A 20,384-nucleotide genomic window follows, 5' to 3' on the forward strand; every position below is an offset into this window, starting at 1 on the left:
AAAATGAATTATCAAAATTCCACTCACATTGTGAGACCTTTCGCAAACGCGAGCACTTCTAAAAGGGGGCCAAACAAAATTTGTGCAACATCGGGCACTTCTCGGATGGAGGCGCACTTTTTATGGCGGGGGCGGTGATTTAATTGGAATGCAGGGCGTATGTGGGTGAATTAATAAATATTCATGCCAGGGAGTTGCTGTGCAGTTTGTGGTCAAAAGTCTCCAAGTGCGGGTCAATTTGGTGGGCTACGCGGGCAAATGGAATGAAATCCACATCATTGATTCTCTTTTTTACGGTAAAGTCCTGGCGGGAGCTTTTCCTTTTTTTTCAACGATCCTGGAAAGGAAATTATTTTAATTGAATTCTCACGCAGCCTTTGGTACTGGGCACACCATTCCTTGGCAATTTATTCACGCCCAAAGTGAACAATGAGAGCCACATTAGTGATTTTCGGGACAAGCCAGATATGGCCAAGGCTCAGCTCCAGGTGAGGGGTCCTTAACGAGTTTTTAGGGGTGTGAATTTACAGAGAGCTTTGTGAATCAAATACTAATGAAAATTCAAAGTAAATTCTAAAAGCTTTCTAAAAAATAAAATTTCCTCATTTAAAATTTTTTTATTGCTCAATTATCCATTAAAAAAATACCCTAAAATAATCCTTCAAAGCAGTACAAACATTCCATCAATATGGTTCGTTTTATTTTCTTTCATTTTGCTATTTAATTTGTATTTTGGGGGTTGTTTGATGAATATTTTTACGAGTTTTTTATTTGTTATTTAAACAGCTTCATTTTAAATTTATTTCCCTTTTCTAAATACATGAAAAAATAAATTTTCATCCGCGGAAAAATCATCCCCGCAAATTCATTCACAAAAAAAACCACCTCCATATGTTTTAGCTACAGGAAGAGGGTGGGAAGAAGCCCTCGAATGTGGCGCTGGACCGCAGTCCGGAACAAATGGATGGGATGAGGCGAAAAATTCAATTGTACGGTCGGCTATTTGGGAACTTTATTGGCGCCCTGCAGGATGGAATTGAGGACACATCCCGCAGGAGTTCGTCAGCACCGCAAAGAAGTCCTCTGCAATTTACCAAAGTTCATTTATCATCCGCCCAGGAGGTAAAGGGCACAGCTACACCGAGAAAAATTGATGGTAATTCATTTTCTCAAAAAAAATTTCCACTTCAAAATGAAAAACTTTTTTTTGCCCAACTTTCTGGAGGAGAATTGCGCGGAGTTTTTGTCAAACAAGTCTCATTTTGTGTTGTTTTTTTTTCGCGTGAGAATAGTAGAGGAAGTGGCTTCAGGAGAAGGTGGTACGGGGAGGAATCCTTTTGAGAGATTAGTGGAAGATGGTAGGAGGTGGCAAGAGGGGTTGCGTGAGAGAAAACTCAGTTTTCTCACGACAAACATCCTCCCAAACTTGGTAACTGCCTGGAGAACAGTTCAACAGACCATCAGGTCTTCTTCCGGGCCATCTGGCTCTGATGAGGATTTCCCTGATGGTACTGAAGGGTTGGATCTTAATGATGCAGGAACAGAGGAGGCAAAGGCAAGCAGTAGACTTCAACAGGGCCCTAAATATCTACCAGCTGCAAAAGAAAATGCCTGGGAAGGATTGAGGAATGCCCTGAAATCCCTAAGTGGAGAGGATTCTCAGAAGAATGCAAAGATTGAGGAAGAACCACCGCCAAAGCTCAATGCAGTCGTAATGCTGGAGCTCTTTGGAACAATCTTCGGGGTAACGTGGAATATTCTGAGTCAAATAGGGACGCTTCTGAGAAATTAATTTGAATTTATAACTGAATCTAGAATTAATTTTAAAGCAGAAAATAAAGATTTTTTTTGAAAGGGTTTTAATATTAATATTTTCCTCATAACTCGGTGACATACCCACTCCCACATCGTTAGGATTTACTACACTTTCATAGTTTATTTAGTGAAACTTTCAGTAAACTAATGGTACTTTAATATAAAGCTCCCTTTTGACGACAAAGTCAAGCATAAAATCTTCCATAAAAGTTTGTTGGAAGAATTTCCTGATCTTGTATGAATTTTCTGTCTAAAAAGGACTAAAAAGAATATTTCTCTTCCGCCTTGTGAGTGTCTCTTAAGCTCCTCGTAGAAGTTGTGTATTAAAAGTTTATTTTATGCGATGGCAGAATGAAGTTTATCTCGGTAAGGGATGTTTATTTGAGTAATGTGAGCTTAAACATCCATGTAATGAGCTTCTAGCTTTTTTTTCTGGGGAGTCCTTGAGGTGTGTAGCAAAAAACCGCTCGAAATGGAAAGGAAATAAGGAAAGTTTTTGTTGGAAAGGATACCGAGAAAAGGATGCACGATGTGCAATGTTTTTTCCTATGTTCAGTACATATCTCGTGTGCACTTTTCCTTGTAAAGTATCTATCGAATATGTTTGTGGGGTGGGTGTTTTTGTACATAATGTACATACGGAAAAATCTCCCCTGGCGAGAGAGATAAAACTATCGAATTTCGTAATTTCCGCTGTTGATGTCCTCGAAAAGTTTTCCAACTGCGAGATGGATGCAGGGCTGGAGGAGTTTTAAAATTGAATTTGTTCCCATTTGATGCACTCTCGCCCCTCTTAATGTTCTCTCCTTTCGTTTTTACTGCTGCAAAATAGAATGGGGCGAAATGCAAAAATTCCCTACTTATTTTGCAATTGCCTCCCATCCCCGAAAAAGGGGCCATAGAGCTGTCCAAGTCCATCTTCTCCCCCTCTCCCTCTCAGAGAATATCGACGGTTACATTATCTCTCGGACGCGCTATAGGAAAAGGATTGCAAACGTGAGCTTTTGGGTAACAATGAAGAGCTTGGAGAAATTTTAAGTGGCATGATAACTTTTCCATTTCGCCGCATTCAGCATCTCTTGTGTGCTGTGATTTCCATCCCCATCATGCTTACATTTTGTAACTTTTGCCTCTTCCCAGAGAGCTTTCGAAGCTTTCAAACGAAAACACTCCTTCACTCCCGTTTTATTTATCGTGTTGGCAGTAATAGCTTTCCTGCACGCCATTCCACATCTGAATCCGACAAGGTACAGGGCGAGATTGTTTGTTTTTCACAAGACAACAATATTCTTTCAATTTAAAATGTTTAAAATCTCTGAAAATATATTTTTAAAATTTTTGTTGTGTTGTAGAAGTTTTTTTTTGGCTTAATTAGGTGCTAAACATTTAATTAAGGGATGGTCACGTTATTTTGGAAACTCTACAGGAACAAAATGGCCAAAATGTGAGAATTTCAAAAAGATTTTTTGAGCACAAAAATTTATTTTCTAAATCAAAAATACTGAATTCTTATCAGTATTTGGCCATTTAACAAGAGTGCAAGCAGATTTCAAAATTTTGGTTTAAAAATTGGCTTGAAAATCGCTCTTGAAAGTCCCCGAGTTTCCAAAATAACGTGACCATCCCTTAGTTTGAATTTATTGTGTTTAAAAAGCTCAGAACAGAAAAATTTATAAATAAAATTAAAGAAAATAGACGGAAATGACGAGAAATCATACATACTTGGAGCTTTCAATAAAGCTTAAAGTTTTATTTAAATTTTCAATTGACCAAGTTTAAGTTTACCGAATGTTTTTTAGTATAAAAGTGATCAAACTTACCTTTTATAAACAACTAGTCAACCCGAGCCCCCAATCACGTGTGAGCAACCTTCATTTTAAGCTATAAAAGGGGGGCGTATATTAGTAGGGGGATGAATAATACGGTACCCCGAAAATTGTTAAAATAAAAAAATCCCGTTATCTGACCCTTCAGCAGGTAGAAAATGGAAAAAATAAATTTTTCTGTGGGGGCGCTATAAAGGGGGGTTGGGGCGGAATCCCATATAGCGCTTGCAACTCGTATTGACCCCCTCTACTCCCCTACCAAATTTCATCAAGATCGGCCCAGCCGTTTCGGAGGAGTTCATGTGCCACAGACAAACAAACATTTCAGCTTTATATATTAAGATTTGCAGTATTGCTCACCTGTAAAAATTTAATTAACTCCCAATACTGTGTAATATTATTGTTTGTACGTATTTCGTGCCTTGGCAATCAAACACAAAAATACTCCTCCACAAAAATGCATAAAGCTCTTCCAGAGAAAAACGTCATTTTCAATTGGCAACATTTTTTTTATTATTTAGATTTAATTAAAATTGCATACAGCAGAAAAAAAATCTCTTTCACGGTGAAAACTGAAGTGGTGGGATTTGACTTACAGTTTTTGTCGTGATATTGTTGGGGTTTCCCAGATCTACGTGTTTTATCATTTTTTTCGTTCAATTTTTGTCGTATTCACCCCAGGTTATGAAAAAGAGAGAAAATAATTTTGTTTAGTTTGTCTGTGTGTGCTAATAAATTACTGAAATGAAAAAAATGCATAGGTACATACAATGTCGAGTAGATATAAGAACATTGAGCTTTTTTGTGTATTTGAGAATAAACACAAAATATTTGTATATTTTATTCAATACATTTAGAAAAAAAGCAATATGTGCAGAGTATGGGGAAACCAGAAAGAGAATGGAATTAAATTCCATTCTCTCATACATTGAGCTTTGTGTTTTAACATCCATATTGTGGGATTCATTGCAAAGTTTTATGGTGAAGTGCATAACAATTCTAAGTTGGGAATATGTATGTATATTGTACAACATATTGCGAAGAGTACAATATATAAATATATATATATATAAAAAATGGTTTGCACGGAACATAATTCCATTTATGTTTTTTTCATAAAGATATTTCTCATGAGAGCTTTTGTTATATGCAGAAGCTCCAAATGTGCTTTGGAGTAAAATATTTGGGAAGATTTAGAAGTTAATTTTGTAATTTATTATTCTGAGCTTAATGCACAGCTTTGAGACTTTTATTCAAACTATTTTTTTTAGAAAGGATATCCGGCACTGCTATTAAACTACATTGAAAACGAAATCATATTTTGAAAAACTTTTCTACAAAAAAATCAATGATTTTAATCTTCCTTAAATAAATGAAACAAAAATTGATCCAAAACTGTTCTAAGTTTTAATTTATTAATGAGCTCTAATAAATCATTTCCCGAACTATTGACCATATTAACCAACATTTTATATACCTACTCTCGATTAGCCCACTCTAAAATGCATTTATTTAAAATGAAATTTGCCCTAAGCATCAGTTTCCAAAGGGTAATAAAACTTTTTCAATTCTAAAATGAAATTCGAAATTGGCAATTTTGAATAAATAATTTAAAATATTTCATATTAAAATGAAAAATAGAAATTCGTACAGAATTAAATTAATTTATATTTCGAAAATATTCATCCGTCGCATATTTTATTAAATCTAAATCAAATTAAGTTTTCATATTATATTTACTGTTATATGACAAAATAATAAAATTAAATAATTTTTATACACACGATTTTCGAGAAATAGAATTTCAATTTTATGGAACATTTTTCATGGAACATTTACTACAGTTCTTTAATAAATTTAAATAAAAATAATCTGTTCTAGTTGTTGAGATAATAAAGTATTATCTCGAAACAAATAAGAAGTTCCTTAAAAAGGACAATAGATCTTTAAAAAATTAACTAATTTAATGACTTAGAGATGAACAAAAGTTTTCAGAACCAAATGGAATAATTTAATTTTTAATTAAGGATAAAGTTTAATATTTGGTTGAATGATTGTTGCAAAATTTTTCTCTCAACTCATTCCTCCACCGCAAAAAGGATGATTTGAGATAGAGCCAGGAGAGAAATGTACGAGGAAGTACTGGATTGTGTTTGAGGATTGTGGAACAGTGGGGAGTCCTTATGGGGTGGTGGTTGTCACAGAGCGACATTTACGAGGTTCTCGAGATGAGTAAGCTCAAGAGCTTTTCTGTGCGGGGCCAGACGAGTACACACTGCATGACACGCTCAAAGCTCAGAGAATATCCCAACCCATGACCCTCTGAGTGTACGCTTAATACAGGCGGGGGGGGGGGGGAGCGATTTGAGTGTTTGTACCTTTTATCATTGAGGTCAGACGAGCCACAATATCCGCCCTCGTAACATCCTTCCGTTCCAATGTTTTGCTCAGGATGAAGTGCAACTGCTTGTCACCCGTCCACTGGGATGTCATCTGGAGCTCCCTCAGCACCTCCTCCGAGTACCCCTGTGGATGGTATCGAGGAGATTGGGTTTGACACTACTAAGAGCATCTCGCCTCCGTATTGCACAGGAGGTGAGCTCCACAAGCATTTCATGCATCGTATTTATAAACGAAGAGCATTTGTCTCTGCGGGGCAAAGCTCTTTGATAAATGGAAATATTTCGTACAAATTAGAGAACATTCCCCACATGTATGACATCATAGAATGGAGAAAATCCTCCAGAATGAAAGTTCACCCAAACCCCTCATATCTAGCCAAGCGTGTGGTGGTGTTAATAAATCCTCCTCCTCACAATCATCCCATTTTCATTTCATTCCTCATACTCACCGTGAACTTATTGAGCATGAGAGCTTTAGCTTCCCTCTTGAGGATGTCATAGAGCACCACCATCTCCACGTAGGGCTTCGTTGGTGGTACCTTCTTCCTTCCCGTCGTGGCGACATTCCTGGCAAAGTGGTCGTCGTACATTTTCAGAAACTCCTCCACATTGTCCTCATCGAGGAGGGCCGGAAGGTGCGGGGATTCCTGTTCAATATCGTGCAGAAGAGCCTTCGGCAGGGGATCCAGCAGTTGAAGATCATAATCTACGGGGGTGAAAGGAGGCCATATAACTGGGATAAATGGCAAGAGCACAAATCATCCAAATATGTGTCGCAATCAATTAAATATATAATTCGCAAAATCACTTCTCCAGCCAAATTGTCTCTATCCTCGCCAATTTCCCTCCAAAAATTCAAATTTATCTCTCTTCCACTCGCTCTAAATGGATTTTGTTTTAAAATATTTTTTCATGGCCCCCAAATCCTTGTTCAATTAATTTTGTGTGACACTAAATGATTGCTTCAATATCCACTCGCTCTCTCTCTCGTGCCTTTCCTACCCAGGATACTGTATACCAGACATTTTTATTCGCTTCATTGGACGGTTCACCTCAATTGAAGTTGAATTAATTTACGAATATTTTTTTTTATCGATAGGGGAGTGCGTCATGCCGCCGAAAAAAATAATGCAATTCACCATTACTTGAACGTTGATAAACCACACTGGGAGATTATGTCAATTTGTCATGTTGGTCATGCTCAAAGTTTTCACATTTTTTGCCTAAAGGAATATTTTTGCACCATTTAAGCTTTAAATGGGGGATGATAGGGATGAATTATTATGTACATACATAAATTCATACAACCGATAGATTTTTTTTTTCACATTTTTGGGTTTAGCTGTTTCAGTTTTTATATGAGATATAATTCTAAAATTAGAAAAATTATCTAATTTTAGAATCTCAAGGATTTTTTTTATAAAAGCTCACCAAAGTTCGTTTCAAGCTTTTTCGATTTATCCTGGAAGAACCAATTGTAGAATTGCTTATTGGCATCGGGAGTGCTGAAGAAGTTCCCCGTGGAAGGTCGAATTGGTGTCTGACTGGGACGATAGAAGGATGTCTGTTCTGGTTTCTGTGGTTGGCTCAGGGGTCTCTTGTTCCCCAGTACAGGCCTTGGAGGACGTTCAGGACTGAAATATCCTGGTCTATGAGGTGGTGTTGATTCCTGAAGGGCTGGAATTTATTAAATGAAACATTTTAGATCCTTTTCCTTCATCCAAAGATAAGGAATTTTAGAGTATTTAAGAAAATTCAGGGAAGTTAGTGCTAAGAGCTAAGGTAAAAATGTTCTATTGATTGCATTCATTTGACGTCATTTGAATTAAATTTCCAAGGCCCAGAAATTCCTTAAATAATCATTGAGGAATTGTCAAATCCCCCTAAGCTTTCGAGAAATTTTGTGAACTATGTGCATTTGCTGTGCATACATAGCTTTCGTGGGAAATTCTCTACATAATGCACAGGCTACACAGGTATTTACCTACAATTTGGTTCTCATTGTATTTGAGGGAATGATTGTGGATTATATAAGAGGTGCGGATGCCCCTCAATTTGGGGCGATTAATTTCAATTAATTCAACACCCCACATACTTACCTGCCTGCGTTGTACTCTGCACCATCCAACTGGGATACTTGGTGGTCCTGGGCGTGGTCGTGGTGTACCTTGTCGTGGTTCGTTGAGTCGTTGTGGTCCTCTTGGGTGGCTGCAGTGGTTCGTACTGCATGAGCTCCGTGTAGTGTTGCAACACTTGCATGAGTGCCGGTAGGTAGCTATTGGAGTATTGTGGTCCCTGCACCTCCTTCACCTCAGCTTCTGTTCTGTTCACATGCCCCAGGCTTCCGGGTGGTATGTTAAAAATCGGCAAAATGTCCGGAATGGCCACGGAGAGATTCTATCGGGAAGAAATTGCATTTCAAAGAAATCTCTCACAGTGAGAAAGTTCTTCGACACGCGATGGGTGAGGCTTCAACATAAGAAAAGCTCATCAATCAAGTGCGAGGAAACACAAGTTTGCACAGAGTAGTGAAAAAATTTCACCCTTGAGCAAAATCACACGACGTGATTCATTTCCATTGCCTTTGCTCTGTATGATTCTCACACCATCCCTAGTCCAATACAAGGGAGAAGGGGGTGCTGCACCCCAAAGAAAGTCAGCAAGAAAAGCTTCCTTGGCAGAGTCATTTTGAATAGTGTGGCTTTCCATAAATGAAAAACTCCCCATTTTCCATCCCCAATACACAAGACAGGCTACTCACTGTGACTCTCTCAACCCCATTGCAAGACTTAGGAGGGTTGTTTTTTCTGCATTCTACATAGCTCACGGTGTTGCAAATAAATTCTGTTTTTACAACTTCTCGCGTCAGGATCTTTTCTTATGTGCATAGCAACTCCTAAATGAGGAAGCACAGAGGAGGAATGTGCGAGAAACATGCAAAAAGGGAAGAAAAAAGAAAATGTCTCATACAATGAATGAGGAATAAATGATAAAATTGTCAAGTCTGACTGTCTTGTCTGAATGCACTGAGAAGGAAATTTATGGCACCTTGAGAAAGTTTCTTTACATCCTCATTTTCGGACATAATTTAGGAGAATATTTTCTCATGCTGGTACATATTTTCTTAGACTTTTAGTGTGAAATTCATAATTATTTAAAAAAATCTCTTCACTTTCCTTCAATAGAAAGAATTTTTATTTCTTTCAGTGAAACATTTCCTTTGGGAGGAAAAAGTAGTTTTTTTTCCCTTTCTGGAATTTACTCGTACAAGTTATAAAATGCAAAATACTTTGAAAATATTAACAAAATGTGAAGAAGAGAAGGAAAAATGAGCGTATTCTGGGAGGGGTATGGCGAAGCATCACTCCATGTGAATTCTTCATCATTGTTCAGGATGAAAATTAAATTAAGTCGAATACCTTGTTTCTTTTGCACTAAAACGCCGTGGACATAATATTAAATTAGGGTACAAAGTGAAATGTATGCAAATTTAATTTTTATAGAGGAGATTGTCGGATGAAGCAGAAAAAGCTTATATATTGTTGTCAAAGCTTCATTTCACATTCCTCCCGTGCCAGCATGATTTGAGGGGTTTTCTAATTGTTGAGAGAGCTTTTATTTAAAAAATATGTCTGGATATTAAAAAAAAAAGCTCAAAAGCTGCAGGAGATTTCTCCTACCTCTCTATTCTTGATTTTTTCTGTGCGCTTAAACGACACGGAGGACTTTTCCTTTTTTTTTTTCCCTATGAGTGGTCACAATATTGACAAACTTCTCGTTTAACATTCTGCTTAAATGGAAAATTAGTGGCAGAGGGAAACTCTTAATTTCAAATGGGACGTCGGACGGGAAGAATTAAAATAAATGGAAATTCCCTAATTAAATTGTACTTTGTCGGATGGCAGGACACACACACACAGGCTAAGGCAAAAAAGGGAAGGCTCACAAGAAACTTTTAATGGTTGCAAAATGCTTCGGAGAGCTTTTTGAGGGAATTTCTGAGCCCATGAGCTCACCCACCATACCTTCCATTGAATTACCATAAATTTAAAATTCGAGACAAAATAATGATAATGATAATGTTTTTCCTACACCATTGTCTTCACAAAAATTCCTCTCCAAAGACTAAATCCTCTCCAAATCGGATAATAAAATTTGCACATAATGACAAGGAGACCCAAGTTTTTGTATTTTTCCTCATTCCACCACTAGAGAGGGAAAAATTTGCTTGATTTTCGATTCATTGTCATTCTTTTTCCAGGGGGAGGGATGATATAATTTGTTATTGCAGTATGTATAATAAATGGAAATTTATCTTTTTTTTAATCCTGTTTAGCTTGTACTAAAAACATAAGGAAAATCATTAAAAAATATCTTTATTAATTTGATTAATCGATTGATTAAGAACTTTCCACGGATATGAATGATATTTCCTTGTTTCTTTTTCAAATGTAAAAAAAAAAACGTTTAACTGTCATTCGAACCAGAGTAATTTTAGTTGGAAGTCGATCTCGCTAGCCATTGCACCAAACAGCAAAGTGAAATGAAATATACATAGATGTTCAAAGAAAGATTTCTAAACAAATTATCATATGGAATATTGTAAGGAGAAGGGTGAAAATCTCAATAATTTACCCTCAAGGAGATGGGGATGATTGGTAAATGATGGATATGCACACGAGAAGATATTCTATAAAATCAAACTGACAGACTCCTCCTTACGGGGTCTTCTGCAAAATGATTTCTTTGGCATATTTTGCATTTAATTTGCTACAAATTTGTTCTCAAGGCGAAAATGCCTTGAAGAGTTTCTCTCTCTTTCTCTCATTATTCCATGCCATCGCAAACCCCCTTCAGTTTGTGGGGGGTGCGCTGTGAATTTCGTTACAAAATTCCATCCGCTAGGAGCATTATTGTGTGCTGGCTGAAGTGAGTGAGGAAGAAGTGTACTTGTGAGAGCAATTCGTTGTTGGCTTTCCCGCAAACCATCCCACCCACGAAAACTCCTTCAACCAATTTTGCCAGGGGGTGAGTTGTTGTAATTGAAGAATGAATCGAATCAATTGATTAATGGGAGGAAAATTATTTGGAAACATGGTATGGGTGGATGTGGAGATGGTGCGCAAGAGATTGTTCCATTTATAGAGGAAGCACCCCTGGGGATTTGATGGTTCTATTAGGCGAAGTGGGGGGATGGTTCAGCTGTCTAGGGAGCTTTCTCTGGGGGCATTTGCCAGGGGTTGAATGCGGCAACACCACAAATTCAATGTTGATCGACGGTACGACACACGTGTAAATGCTAATTTGAATTCCACAGGGCATCGGAAGAGCTCTTCAAGCACACAAAAGCTCACATATGTATTTGTGGGAGCTTCCACACGGAGCTTTAGTCGTGCGATTGCTCATCTCAATTGCACAAGTCGAAGATAATTGATATTTCTCTCTCCATGTGAATTGGTTGATGATAGAGCCTCAGGAGAGGTTTCATTGAACTCCCCATCAGAGTCATCTTTTGTCCCACTGATAATTTATGGTCTTTGATGTTCGTCGTCTGCGGTGACTCTGTACAAGGTCACCGAGAAAACCAGCTCATCGCTCAGGTCATCCAACTGCCGACACTCACAGATGATGATATTATGTCTCATGGTGCAGATCGAACATACATACGAAGACAACATCCACCATTGGGAGATCGAGTTTGCAAATTCCCGCACATTATTTTATTATCTATTCAACGATTGAGACAGTCACCCCATAAATAAACAGCACAAAATCGTCAACACAAACACCCCCCTTTAACCGCATCGTCGACCCACACACGGCAATCTATTGGGAGAGAGGTGTGGGTGGAACGCCCAAGAAATGGTAGTCTATTATTTACAAACGACACCAAGGGTGGAATGAGGGTGCAAATTTGACGAAAGAGCAGCAATCAATTTGAAGAGTGTTACCAACTCTGAAAAAAATAGTTTGTAGCGATGTTCGTCAAAGTTTGTTAAAGGATATTAATTTGGAGGTAAATATATAATTTAGCAAACATAGTTTGTATTTGGAGATCATTGGTTGTAAAATGTTTGTAAATTGAGGTAAAAATACAAAAAAGTACAAACTTTAACAAACATTTTACAAATTTTTGCAAACAAATTTTAATAAATTTGGAAGAACAAACTTTTTACAAACTTTACAAATATGTTTGTATGCTGGTTTGTTTTTAAAATCAAACAATAACAAATATTTTTGATAAAGTTTGTTAAAAGGTGTGTTGTTTTGGTGCCTTAACAAGTTTTAACAAACAATTTTGAAAAAGTTTGTTGAAAGGTTTGTTAATTAATGCATTTTCATCAGAAGTGACGCCGCTGAAAAATTAAGAATAAAAACCGAAAAAAGTGAATTTCTGTGGAAAATGGAGTGCGATTTTTTGATGATTTCGTGGTGGATCCCCAATATCGTTTGTCTGCAGTTTAGGGTTGCTGAGGCGCACTAAAAGGTAAAATTTTTCAACATAACCTTAATAATGTATGGCATCATCCTCCGACTAAACATTTTTTTTCATATTTATATTCAGATAATGGAATAGCAATCAAGCTTCCGGAGAAACTCAAGGACAGTGACTTCGACTTGATCTTCACCCACGCAGCTACAAGGATACAATTTCTTTTTGAGTGGAAAAATCATCAGATGAACCTCCGGAAGCTTCACAAAGCCCCTGGAAGGAAGATTTGGTAAAGGGAAAGGCCGATGAATGCCCATCATGCCACTGTATCTTAATCGTGCAGCTACGTAAGGTTATGCTTAAAAATGCTTGAAGTATGTAAAAAATATTATTTTGTAATAATAAGAAATATGTTATATGTGAATAAATTTTGATGAATTACATTTAAAAGAATGTCTCTTATTTTAAAAGTAACAAAATGAAATAAACAAGCTTGTAATGATTTGCTAAGGTTTGTAAAGGGGGCTACGCGGATTTTCTTACAAATTTTTACAAACAATTACAAGCTTCTACAAACTTGGGTATCATTTTTGTAAATAACAAACTTGGAGATTAAAAAGTAATCTCCTTTGACAAAAAAGGGCTTTGACTCCTTTTCACTTCCATGTTTGTTAAAAAATGTATGTGAGTTACAAACTTTGACAAATTCAAATACAAACTATTTTTTTCAGAGAAGAAATAACACTTAATGATACCCAAAGCAATACTCTCTTGAGACCTCTAGTAGAGCAACAAGGGAGGTGTTTGCATGGATGTGGTAAACGCAGAATATTTACGAAATTCTCGGGAAGCTTTCTTGAATTTCCATACTTGATTTGAACTTTTCCATGAAAGAAAATTATTAAAACTTTCATAACTATATCAATCTTACTCTTCAAAATATTTTTTCGTTCTCTTCAAACTTCTGCTTTTACTTATCTTTTGAATTCAAATTATAAAATATTCTTTTTTCTCACAAAATAAAAATTGAAACTTGTTCAAAAAGTAAAGGAGAAAATGTAAAAATATTTGTTAATTTATTTCGAGAAATTGCCATCAGAATATATTTTTATTTAAAAAAAACTTCAAATTTATAGTTCTAAATTTATTCGAAGCTACGGGCAAAGAATAAATTCTTTTTCTAACAAAAGAACTACTAAAGCAGACTTTTTCATATTCGATCGAAATGGAAAAGCTTTTAGAAAAAACTTTATCAGTTTAATTCTTCTCAAGCCAGTTTAAAAGATGTTTCATGTGGCATTTCCAAATAAAAAAATCTCCAAGAGCTGAACTTTGGCTTTCGTCAGAGATCATCCAGAATTCTCGTAAGAATTGGTTCTATTTTTAAATGAACTTTTCGGGGAAAACAGGATTTTTTGCACTTTAACCAACATCTCTGAGATATTCTCTGTTACTGAAACTTCCCCCAAAAAAGCTTTCGAAAAAAAAGAGCTCACAAAGTCAAAAGTAAATGAAAGTAAAAATATTCTTGGAAATCGTTTCAAAGAATTCTTCTCCGATGAAAGGGATCTTTTTTTGTAGAGTCAGTAAATATCAAACAAACAGAATGAACACTTTTGAATTTTCAGTTGAAAAGAGAATGAATTCAGCATGAAAAAAATGTCAATATGCTCTCAATATATATGGAGAAATACTTACGATGGCAGAGAGAAGAATTCCGTAAACAACTAAAATATTCTCCATATCGATGTGAATTGGTTTGATTTTTTCCTCACACAGAGAATCACAAAAGGCAGCTTAACACTTGCTATATACCAACTCTCCTATATGTATGTATATATCACAAAAGTATTCGCGAAATCGTTTTCAATATTGTGAATCCTTTTGTCAGGAGCGAGAAGAAATATCTTGAGGAATATTTACTGGTGGTTTTATCACAATGGGAGGGAAAAAAAGTCGAGAAAATCCGTCACGAAAATTTTCTCACATTATTTCCACGAATATTCTGCTGGGAGAATTTTTTCGAAGAAGAAGATTGTGGCAAGAAATTCGCGATCTATCTTGTTGAGCGATTCGCTGGGAACTGAAGACGGTCACCTGCTGGCTGGGGGTCCTCACAGCTCTCGACCACCGCAACTGCCCACGGAGATATGTACGTGGAGCAGTATGGGGAAATGGGCGATAAACACTCCACCTGAGCTATAAAAGCGAGAACCTCTTAGCAGGTCGCATTGTGAGTTGGCACATGAGAATGATGTCTGCACACACTATCCCGAGGAGAGCGAGGTGTCTATCAAATCATCTCCAATTGACTCACACACAACACACCGTGGAGGTATGCCGAGGCACCCGCCTCTATTGTGTGCCTCACAGTTTCTTGAACTGGCGCTGGCGACCGAGTCTCTCTCTCTCCTCTTGCCATTTTGCCGCAATGACTGGCAGACACTTTAATATTGTGTTTGGACGAGGGCACACTCGTTTCTCAAAGGCATCGTGTGCCCTGACATGTATTAAACTGTCAATCTATTTTTCATTCAGAATATTGCCAAACAGAGTTGCTCAAATATTCTTTGAAGAGAATTTTTGGTTTCTTTGAGAATCTCCTTTGATATTCCCCTATGATTGACTCCTCTGATGTTGAGAGTTCATGAAGAAAGACTGATTTTTGGTCAGTTTTATGAACTTTAAAATAAAGTTCGTCAGCCTATGTTTCGGCTTCATATAAGATCTTCTTCAGGTCATCAATTTTTTTAAAGAAATCTCATAAGAAATTTTTCTTTTTATCCTTCTTTGAAACTTTTTACTGTGTTTGTGAAGATTCCGTCAATATTTTTCTTAAGCAAGAATAGCAATGGAGGCGCTTGGTACCATGCGTTACCAACTATCTGCAATTAAATTTTTTTTAAATATTCTTATAAAGGGTAATTAAATGGAAACTGCAGAAATTTCTTTAGGAGTAATTTTCTCCTTCCGGGGGCTAACTAATTAAATAACTAATTAATTAACTAACTAATTAAATGGAAACTAATTAGCACTAGATTTACATTAATTCATAAGTATTAATTATGCTTTCAATAGAATTTATAGAACAAAGCTTTTGGGAGATTTCGTAGAAAAGTCATTACGGTGGAAATTTAATTTAATAACACAAAATTAAATTTTTGTTTGGTATTATTGATGGCCTGATTGACGGTTAAATAAACCAATTATTTTCAAAATTAATGTAAAATTGTGGTTGATTTATTCACAATGGCTTTTATCAAAAATTAACCTTTGATTGATTTTTAATAATAATAATTTTTAGTTATTCACAATCAATTAGTTTTTTTAATTAAAGGGTTTAAATGATTATACAAAAAAATGTAATAAAAGTTAATTAGTTCTACAAAAATGACTTTGAAGTTTTGAAATACGATTCTGAGAGCTTTTTGAAAGCTTTCATGCTACCTACTCTCCTCAAGATGAACTTGAACAAAAAAAAATTCTTATATTCTTCCTCCGTATGATTATCTGGAATATAAACAACTCTGGGAACAAGTGTGAAAAATTTAAACAACGGAACTTGTCATCTTCTCACTTTATATTTCTTCAAACCAATCATCCATGCCCAATTTGACCTTCTTTTTTCGTGTGTTTTATTCTTCTATCAGGTATTCCCGTCGTACCCACCTCCCAAATCATGCCCAAAATCATCGGTGCCATACAATGCGCCCAGCCCTGAGAAATTCACTTTAATCTTTGCGAGCTTTCTCAGAGCTTTCTGTGGTCCAACAATGAGATTCTTCCAGAGGGTTTTTCTGTGCTTCTTCAGCTGATGCTTTTGGTAGTCTGCGAGGAGTTCAGCTCCGGTGTCCGCTAAAATTGGAATGGCTGCATGCCCATTGAATGCATGGATGAATGTTGGCTGATGTGTGGGTGGTTTCTCCTTTGCGAGGAGATGGGTGCTAAAAGCAGGAATCCCAGTTTTTACGAAGGCACTCTCCCACTTGTGGATGATATCTGGATTGATCTGGTACGATGTCTTGAACTCCTTTGAGTGGTGCTTCGGTGCAAATGGCCTGAGATGGTTGAATAAATTCCACGGAGGTGATCTCAAGGGCATCATCTCCTGTGCATCATCGGCTGCCGTTGCACTCCCGATTGCCTCTGTAGTGGCAACATTCTGCCCCATTGACGATGCCTGCGAAAGATGAAAATGAGAGCATCTGAGCGCGGGTGCGACACCCCTTTTCAACCCACCCATCCACCCCCAAACAATGTGGCCCAAAAATGCGGGTGAGTGAGAAAAAACAACACACTCACACAAGAAAGCAATTTGCATATGGAAATGACCTCATTTGAATACAACAAATGATAGCCTTTTTAGCAAATTAACCAACGAGGCAGGGCGCGTTGTATGCAAATCAGGCGCAAAACTCTCAGAAATATACAACGACGTGACTCAAAAGGAAAATTCTTCTCGCTCGAAATTTGCAGTCGAATATTTCACTTTTAGCACCGATAATATTTACATTGACGCTGAATTTTATGAGAACATCGCGTCTTCTCAATACTGCGTCAGCTCACACACGATAAAGTCATTTTGTGGAGTGTTTCAAAAGCCAATGCTTTTGGAATTACCGTCGTTGTCTCGATGGTTGTTGTAATTTATTATACTTTTGTGGGGATTTTTGTTTAAATTGAACTTTGGCACCCCAAAGATTATTTTTAGTGAATTTTGCATGTTTTATGTGTCTGAATTTAAACTTTATTGTGAATTGTGAAACGTTAAGATTCTGTGAAAGTTCTCAAAGCGTGTTCGACGTCTTAAGGTTCAATCAATTGTAAAGAAAAATAAAATATTTTCTTTTAAAAAATTTATAATTTAAATTATTTTAAAAGCTCTTAAAAGTTCTTTAGAAATTCAAAGTCATTCATGAGAAATTTTATGGGTTTGCATTGAAATTTTTAACATTTTATCACTTCCTATTGCTAAATCTTTCACTGTGCCAAATATTAAAAGAGATAGGAATATAACTTTCCACACGCTGCTGAAAGTCTTTGCACCAAAATCCAAATATTTACATTTTTGGGCATAAAATTAAACTCATTTTGTATGTTCTACGCAGTAAAATTTTCCCATATCAAACCAAAATATATACAAAATATATTTCACACTCTGAAACGGTCCTTCCATAAAAGTGATAATTTGGTGGATCATTTTCATTTTTATTGAACCTGTTTTTATTGATTCTTCGAACCACGGAATTCTTCTGCAAACACCAATCGACGTAAAACATGGCAAATTCTTTCTCTGGCGCGAGTATCCCCATAATTTAGCTGAAGATGCCACAGTGGAAAAAAATTGAGAATATTTTCGCTCGTGCTGCAGATTAAGACCGAAATTCTATTATCTTTTTTTTCTTCTTTTTTTTTTGCAAGAAAACAGAAATATTGTACATAGCTCTGAGACGAGTACAAAAAAGTCACTAAATGGATTAGAAAAACTCAAGTTTTGAGAATGAACTGCGAGAGGGATCATCACAGTTTATTTACACACACACTGCTGGCTAAAATTAATAATAAAAAAAGCCACAATAAAGCATAGCGTATGCAAAGTATATACATGGGGAAAATATGCTCGACGAGGCGACAAAAAGCTCACGACGCCTCGAAGTCTGAATGTGTGATTTATCTAGCTTTCACATGGTGTGGTTTATCTACAATGCCAAACGATAAAAAAATCACGAAGCACAAATTTTATTTTTTGCATATTTTTATGAATTGAAAATTTTCAAGGTATTATTTGCACTATGATTAAATTCAATTTTGCACCGAGATTTTCATTGATATTTCGGGTGAAGCATGTTTTATATATAATTTTTTATTAAATTTTCTCCCAAATGCACACGAGAGGAAAATTTTCGCAAAAGCACGTACCAGGAAAAACACAAAAATTCCCGAAAAGCACTTTATGCACCGCATTTGGTGTTTGCTTAGCAAATAAAAGCACGAATTACAAATTGGCGACGTACTCCTGAGTACTCTTGTTCTCTCAGTGTTATTTATATGTTTTTTTTTTCATCATTCCTTCCAAAAACAAAATATTCCCTCGCAATTTGCACACTCCGTACTGTGGCGGAGGAACTCAAGTGAGAGAAATGATTGATTGTTTTCATTTTTGGTACGAAAACATGGGAAGAATTGGGTAAAAATGCTGGTATACTGAGCAACATAAATGCTGATAAGGAATTTCAAATAAAATTCCCCATGATTTTCTCTCTCTATTACCTTCAAAAAAAAAACTATAAACAAACTTATCGCTCTTGCATAAGAAAACATTTTGTTTGATTTTAGACGCGAGAAGGTTAAAAGCTTCACACTTCATCATCCACGCCCTCCTATCTTCTAACTGCCAAAAGCATAGATTTGCATTTAACTATCTGTGCAATTTTTGCAGCAATGCCAGCAATGTAAATGATAAAAAATATTCACGTGAAAATTAATGGGACGCGACAATCCCACCGAGCGAGCCGAGAGATTTCACGCAGAAATGGGTTTTTGGGAAAATTTAGATGATGCACCAATGTTGACTGAAATCCATCAGATTTATGTTGGACATGAAACGCAATGCTCCTCAATTATTTGATTTCCTCATCGAATATCCATTAATTCCATTTACACAATTGACCAGCACACGTTAAATACTCGCAGCATGCATTATGATGATTTATGTGTGCTGGCCGTTCACAATTTTAACCGATGGCTTACACGTCTTTCCAAGGTGGAGGTGTTTGCGAATGGTGTAGAGTACCCGGAACAGGGTCATCGGTCAAACACCTCACTTTGCTAACAACTAAAATTGATTTGTTTCTCTCCAACATGAGCTGTAATATTTTTCATTTGATTTTTTAAAAATTATTATTTAGTGTTTTCATTCTTGGCTTGAACATTGGATTTCTTTTAGAAAGAAATATATTTTTTTTAATTCTTGTTGAAGAATTTTCAAAGGGAATTTAAGGAGTTTTCTGAGCTCTTAAGGCATTTTGAGGCCTAAGAAAGAAGTGAAAATTATTTATAATCAATCATTAATTTACAAGTACACCAAATTATGCAATCTCTCCCCCTTGAGGTCCATTCTTCAAAATATCCTGTCTCTCGTTTGCACTGTCGCCATATAGTTTAATGTTGAATAATTCCGCGTGGAATTGACGAGAAAGGCATTGGTGATGTTCTTTGGGGGAAAAATCCATAAGCATTTGCATACATTTATGTGCCGTTCATACGCTCATAATTCAAACACCATTGGAGAAACATAAGTTGAGGATGATGCATTTAATTGATTCATTTTAAATAGCATAGCATGTAAACCATTCAATTATCAACCATCCTGCACAAACCACATCGATGAACTTCATTAAATCGCAATCATTAAATTCTACAGGAGTGGCAAAGGGGAGAATTTTCCTTTTGGTTTGGATTATCTCCCAATATTTATCATGAAATTATTTGGGGAGTAATTAATTAGAGAGGAATTAATTAAAATCTGTTTATGCATCTTTTTCATCACATGCTGATTAAAATCAAACTTAATATGGCCGGACCTTTACAAATTACTATAATATCTCGTGTACATATTTACGTGCATTTATAACAACAGAAACTACCCGTGTTATGTACACACAAATGTAGATATGAATGCTAAATAGACAAAACCTTTAATGGAAATTGAATTGGATAAATTTAGTGTAAGATATTCAGATGAAAAATATATTTTAATTAAATATAAATTCAACAAAGTTAATGCAATTTTTTGTTGCTTCATTAACTTTGCATAAAAAAAAGTAAATGTAGTCCGATGCAATTAAAATCTGAATTTTATCAATGCAAAAGGGGAAAATTGCATTCATTATTACGAAATATAATACT

The 20,384-nt window shown here is 36.1% G+C and overlaps 3 protein-coding genes across 3 annotated transcripts in view; 1 reads left to right on the top strand and 2 right to left on the bottom strand.

Annotated features, from left to right (window-relative positions):
• Nucleotides 1-20,384, top strand: part of LOC129787507 (C2 domain-containing protein 5) — a 970,947-nt gene that overhangs the window by 70,797 nt on the left and 879,766 nt on the right. The gene's annotated exons all lie outside the window — the stretch shown is intronic.
• Nucleotides 4,130-14,704, bottom strand: LOC129787847 (uncharacterized). Its single transcript, XM_055823662.1, has 6 exons — nucleotides 14,175-14,704; nucleotides 8,143-8,440; nucleotides 7,475-7,720; nucleotides 6,493-6,749; nucleotides 6,020-6,167; nucleotides 4,130-4,272 (listed from the first exon to the last, which is right to left on the bottom strand). Exons 1-6 carry the CDS (start codon nucleotides 14,217-14,219, stop codon nucleotides 4,202-4,204), a joined length of 1,065 nt encoding a protein of 354 aa, XP_055679637.1. The 5' UTR covers nucleotides 14,220-14,704; the 3' UTR covers nucleotides 4,130-4,201.
• LOC129787910 (uncharacterized) lies at nucleotides 16,047-18,418 on the bottom strand. The gene is made up of 2 exons (XM_055823753.1): nucleotides 18,396-18,418; nucleotides 16,047-16,656 (listed from the first exon to the last, which is right to left on the bottom strand). The coding sequence occupies exon 2, from the start codon at nucleotides 16,645-16,647 to the stop codon at nucleotides 16,123-16,125; it is 525 nt and encodes a 174-aa protein (XP_055679728.1). The 5' UTR covers nucleotides 16,648-16,656; nucleotides 18,396-18,418; the 3' UTR covers nucleotides 16,047-16,122.

This window comes from Lutzomyia longipalpis, chromosome 1, assembly GCF_024334085.1.
Source record: "Lutzomyia longipalpis isolate SR_M1_2022 chromosome 1, ASM2433408v1".
NCBI classification, from domain to species: domain Eukaryota; kingdom Metazoa; phylum Arthropoda; class Insecta; order Diptera; family Psychodidae; genus Lutzomyia; species Lutzomyia longipalpis.